Below are 5,717 nucleotides of genomic sequence, written 5' to 3'. Positions count from 1 at the left end.
ATGGGATGGGATTCCATGGGATGGGATGGAATCGATGGGATCCATGGGATGGGATGGGATCCATGGGATGGAATGGAATCCATGGGATGGGATCCATGGGATGGGATGGGATCCATGGAATGGGATGGGATGGGATGGGATCCATGGGATGGAATGGAATCCATGGGATGGGATCCATGGGATGGGATGGGATCCATGGGATGGGATGGGATCCATGGGATGGGATGGAATCGATGGGATCCATGGGATGGGATTTAAGGTTCCTTTCCACCCAAACCCTTCCAGGATTCCATCATGGGTCACTCTCAAGGGCTGTGCTTTGATAACCAAGTTACCAGTTCCTGTGGTGGGTGGATTCAGGTGTTTTCCAGCATTTGTGGAATTTGAAGGAATCTGAACTCTTTTGAGGAATCCCTTTTCTAGGATCTCTTATCCCAGGGAAACATCTGTCAGCTTTGGGTTTGCTGTATTCCCCACCTCCAAGGCTGTGTTCAGTGAATTTGCAATGCTGTAATTGTAATTTGGGTACAAGGAAGCAGAGTTTTCACTCCTGGAGCTGGGATGGGAGCAGCTGGGAGAAGCTGTGCAGTCATGGCAGTGTTGGAATTTACTCCTTCTGCATATGTTGTTTTATCTGTATGGGAAAATGGGATGGAAGTTTATCCTGTACCAGCTCCTGAGCAGAAAATTCCTTCTCTCCCAGCTGAAACCAGGCTGTGGTTTGTACAAGGAATATTTCTTTATGGACTGCAGGATCTGTGGGTGGAATGGTGTTTGGTGATTGCAGGAATGGGAATGCCAAGGTCTCACATCTTTTATCCCAGCTTGTAATAACCTGGAATAAACCACTTCAGCATCTTCCTGCTCTTCTTGTCCTTCTGTATCTCTCAGAAGGAAGAGTGGCCTGGGAATGACCTAAATCACTGATTTTGCTAATATATCAGAAATTATTTAATGCATGACCTTTTCTTTGTTAAATGTTGGTATTATTGAGGTTTTCTCCCTACCTGTAGCCGGTTCTCAGTAAAAGCTGCTGGTGTTGCCAGGCACAGTTTTAGACTGGAGTGTGTGGTTTGCAAGAAACTGTTTCATTCTGGGATTTTGGGGTTCTCTTGTCTATTTAAGCACTTCCCCATCCAAAGCACATCATTCAAAAGGTCAATGTTTAATTTTTAAAATTTAATTTTAAAAACAGTTCAGTTCTTTACCAGTTTATTTTGTTGGGTTTTTATTTCCCTTTCAGCAAGAGTAGTTTTAACCTGTATTTTAGTAAGACCTGCAAACCAGCTAAAATGCCTTCCAATGCTTAAAATATTTGAATAATGGGTAGGTGGGAAAGTAAAGAAAGCTTGTGTGGAAATGTTTGTAAGTGTGCTGTTTGCCCAGAGCAGGGCTGTGCCTTCACTTCCCACAGAGTTTATTTTGTTTTCCCTGCAGTTGGCTGCAGCCAACGATCTCCTGCACTCCCCGAAGCCCCGGCCCTCGCAGGGGATCCCAGGCAGTGCTGAGCTGCTCTTCAGAAGGAGCAGAACTTCCAGGACTTCCCTCCAGCCCAGTGTGGAGCTGAGCCCTGAGCACTCTGCCCTTGCTGCTGGTGAGTGGGGACACAGGGACGTGCTGCAGCTGCCAAGGCAAGACGGATTTTGGGGTGGGAAATGAATTTGTAGAGAAGAAGCCCATCACAGTATGGGGGAGAGATGTGTTGTCCCAGTGGGGAGTGAAGGGAGAAGTGAGGTTTTGATGGAAACCACAACTCCTGCCACTCTGAAGTTACAGAAAACCAGTCAGTCAATTTGGATTGATTAATGGCCTCTTGAACAGAAAGAAATTGAATGTTCTCAAAAATTAGTAAGTGAACAACTACAAAAAGGCCACATCAAACCTACAAAGAGCCCCTAGAATTGCCCAGCTTTTGGCATTCACAAGAAGACCTCTGATTCCTGAAGATTACTCCATGACCTGGGGAAGATCACTGGAATCATAGAGGACATGGGGCATTTGCAACCTGGACTTGCTTCTCTCTGAGTCATTCCAAGAGCCTGGCCTCTTGTTGTCTTGCACATTTCAGTGGCCAGAAGGATCTGGAAAGCCTGGGCAAGACCAGACCTGAGGGATTGTGTCCCCATGGCCCTGGGCCCTGTCCTTGTCCCCTCTGGGGAGTGCTGGCCTTGCCAAGTTTGCTCCCTTGGGTTTTAAGGTGTTTGCTGCCCTTCATTGTCACACACTCAAAGAGGGGATTGTTCCAGGGGGTTCCTTTGCCCCCCTGCAGTTCCCAGCTGGAGCAGTGCCCTGGAAGAGCAGCCAGTCCTTTTCCCTTTTTCCCTCTGAGCTGCTTTTTCAGGTTGCTTAGAGACTCTGGAATGAAATCCTTGGAGTGTGAGTTTCCCACTCAGCTACGCAGAGTCTGATTCCCTATGAAATATTATTGGATATTCTCTGTTGGACAGCATGTGTGAACATTGATTTGGTTCTTTGTGTTCTCTCTTGGAAGGTGCTCTGGGCTCTCGTCAGCCCCAGATTTCAGGGAAGTGTGGGACACTTGGATACTCATGTGGGAAGAGTGGCAGTGTGGGCTCTGATTTGCAGTTTTTGGGACTGAATAACTGTCAGCAGGACAAAGGTAGGTGGCTTCTGCCAGGGCCTAAGGCAGGGCCTGTCACTTTGGAGTTGTCTCTTTGTTCCTTTGCTCCCCCAAGAAATGGGAATTGTTACTGAAAGGCTCAGGCCCTGTCCAGATGGCTCCTCCTTCCTGTGTGAGTTAATTAGTGGTTGTTAATTCACAGCCCCCCCTTTGATCTCTGACTGTGTCAGGTGTTAGAGAAAAGGAGCTGCTGTGGGAGGATCACAGCAGTGTTTGATCTGCTTGCATCACTCTGTTTTTTAAATACAGTTCAACAAAACATGCCTGAGAAATTGTTTTAAGGCTTAAACTCGCGTTTGGAGGGGAATGCAATTTGCAGAATGAAGTTGGTTGATTTGTCTGCTTGTTTGGGTCAAACCTTCAGGCTCTGGCTGCTTAGTGGTGCATTATTTCATGGGAAATTATTCTTATGATAGATGATTTCATTGGAAATCATTTTTATGGTGCATTATTTCATTGGAAATCATTCTTATAGTGCATTATTTCATGATAAATTCTTATTACAAGACCCAGTTACCACAAGCACTGTTCTCTTTTCCTTTGCTCAGTTTGTTCCAGCCTCAGTTTTTCCAGCAAGACCCAGAGAAGTTTTTGCACTCAGGCAGAGCCCACCATGTCCTTCCAAGGTCCCAGTGCCAGCCAGGGCACCTTCATCCTGCCCTCCTTCCCCCTGTCATCCCCCAGGAACAGCCCCAAGCACCTCTCTGCTCCTGCTGCCCTTGCAGGGAAGTCCCAGGAGGACCCCAGGAGCCTCTCCAGCTCCTGGCCTCTCAAAAGCTTCCAGGGGCTGCCTAAGCCTGGTTGCCAGAAGCAGCTGCTCAGCCAAAAGCCAGGAGACAACACAGGTGGGAATGGTCTCAATGTGATAAAAAGGGGTTTGGGGGTTGTGTTTTGAGGGGTTTTTCAGTGGTCAGGAAATCCACAGTGGCAGGTGAGAGAGAATTGGGCAGTGCCTCAGGTGCAGTTAGGAATGGGAGGGATTTATTGATTTATTTAGTTATTCACTTATGGCTTCACTGCTCACATCCCTGCAGGCTTCTCTTCAAAAGTGGAGCCTTTGTCAAAAGCAAAATATCTACAGCTCTGCTTTTCTTAATGTCTCAGGGCAAGGGCTGTCTTCAACTCAAATAAACCCCAAAATGGAGCACTTTAGGGAAAGTCAGTACAGAAATACCTGGGACTGTTCAAACCCTGATTCACCCATGTGCAAGAAAAGGGTTACTCAGTGCATTTTGCCTTTTTGCCTCTTCATTTGAATCATGGAATCCCAGAATGGTTTGGGTTGGAAGAGACCTTAAAACTCATCCAGTTCCAACCCCCTGGGTAAAAATACCTTTATTCTCTGCTTAGGTTAAACTGCTTCCTAATCACTCAGGAGGTTTCTGAAGCAAAGTAACAGTTTCCACACAAAATTTTGCACTGATTAAAGAAATCTGTTTGAAATCTCATCTTCACTGAGACCCATATTTTTGTGCATATATAGAAAATTTCCAACTGAATGCATTGGGAATATCCTGCCCCTGGCATGGGACTCTGCCTTGTAGATGTATTTATCACTTGCTTTATTGTTGTATTTAGTATTTGTTATTGTATTTATCACTTACCAGATGCATTTTTCATTTACCCTATGCAGTTTTCCATATGCATTTTGATTTTTTTCTGGTTCTTTGGAAAAAGAACATTTTGTTGTTACAGCACCTTCCATGGAAGTTTAGGGATGAGTGTTTTACTCTTAATGAAGGAAGTTAATTACATTTTAAAGGAAAACACTGCTACATGTTTTATATAGGGTTGCCTTGCTTAATAGCCTGCTTTTTCTATGTGAATTATGTTAAAGGGACTAAGGGCATGTGCATGGACTTTGGTGATCCTTCCAGCTGAGGATATTTTGATTCTATGTTGGTGTGCACATGCATGAAACACTCATTTCTATTTTCCTAAAGGAAGGAGACACTCAAAATGGAACAAACTGATACCTGAGCCTGCACAAGTGTGTTTTTAACACTCATTGCATGGCAGGAGGAGTTTTATAGACATAGCAGTGAAGTTTGTCGTGGCGCCGTCTCTGACAGTTCCTGTGTGTTGCAGGGCACAGCCAGCTGGAGAAGCCCCCCCTGCAGCTGAGGAGCGCCCTGGGCAGGACGCAGGCTCTGCGGGGTGCCCGGCCCGTGCCCCCCATCCCGCGGCTGCCCAGCCCCCGGGAGCCCCCTGGCAGCAGGGAGGGCACGGAGCTGGCAGCAGGGCTGGCAGAGCTGCACCTGCAGCCCGAGCAGGTGGACCAAGAGGAGGTGGGTGGAATGGGATAAATGGATTTTTAGCAGTGTTCCACATCCCTGGAAGCGTTCAGGGTTTGGTGCAGCCTGGGGTGGTGGAAGGGGTCCCCACCTGTGGGACAAGGTGAGCTTCAAGGTTCCTTCCATCCCAAACCAGTCTGGGGTTCTGTGAGCTTCCTGGCTTTGCCTTTCTGTCTGTACCTTCCTTTTCTGTCTGTACCTTCCATCCTCTGGTTCCACTGAAAGGGACCTGAGGTGTTAAACAGAGGGGGAATTTCTAATGTGAAAAATAGTCAGAAAAAAGAGGGGAGAATGCTGCAGCATGAAACTCTAATAATTATAGTTAATATAATAAAATTAATAATAAGAGTAATAGTAATATTATTAATAACAATTATTATAAATAATTATTTTTAATTATTATTTATCACTGCTCATTTCGGTAGGATCTCTACTTGCTGGGCGCTGATTGCATGATTTAGAGGAGGTTTAGATGGAATATTGGGAATTAGGAATTCCTGGCTGGGAAGGTCTGGGATGAGTTCCCAGAGCAGCTGTGGCTGCCTCTGGATCCCTGGCAGTGCCCAAGGCCAGGTTGGACATTGGGGCACCCTGGGACAGTGGGAGGTGTCCCTGCCATGGCTGGGGTGGATGGGATGATCCTTAAGGTCCTTTCCAAGCTGTTCCATGGTTGTGTTTTTAGGATGTGCAGATTTGCTGGGAAAAGCCTGAGCTCCCAGTGTGTGGTGGCAGCCATCAAACCCTTTAGCCCACTGAAAAGCACAGAGCAGTTGTTGTGTTCC

At 46.5% G+C, this 5,717-nt stretch overlaps 1 protein-coding gene across 1 annotated transcript in view; it reads left to right on the top strand.

The window, feature by feature from the left end:
• Positions 1–5,717, top strand: part of TOGARAM1 (TOG array regulator of axonemal microtubules 1) — a 31,588-nt gene that overhangs the window by 3,832 nt on the left and 22,039 nt on the right. Inside the window, 4 exon segments of the mRNA XM_031066221.1 lie at positions 1,438–1,594; positions 2,492–2,620; positions 3,190–3,486; positions 4,730–4,929. Of these exon segments, the coding sequence (XP_030922081.1) occupies positions 1,438–1,594; positions 2,492–2,620; positions 3,190–3,486; positions 4,730–4,929 (783 nt within the window).

The sequence above is a fragment of the Geospiza fortis genome, unplaced genomic scaffold (assembly GCF_000277835.1).
Source record: "Geospiza fortis unplaced genomic scaffold, GeoFor_1.0 scaffold23, whole genome shotgun sequence".
Taxonomy (NCBI): domain Eukaryota; kingdom Metazoa; phylum Chordata; class Aves; order Passeriformes; family Thraupidae; genus Geospiza; species Geospiza fortis.
The sequence above is the reverse complement of the archived record's forward strand: the minus strand, read 5'-3'. Positions and strand labels throughout refer to the sequence as shown.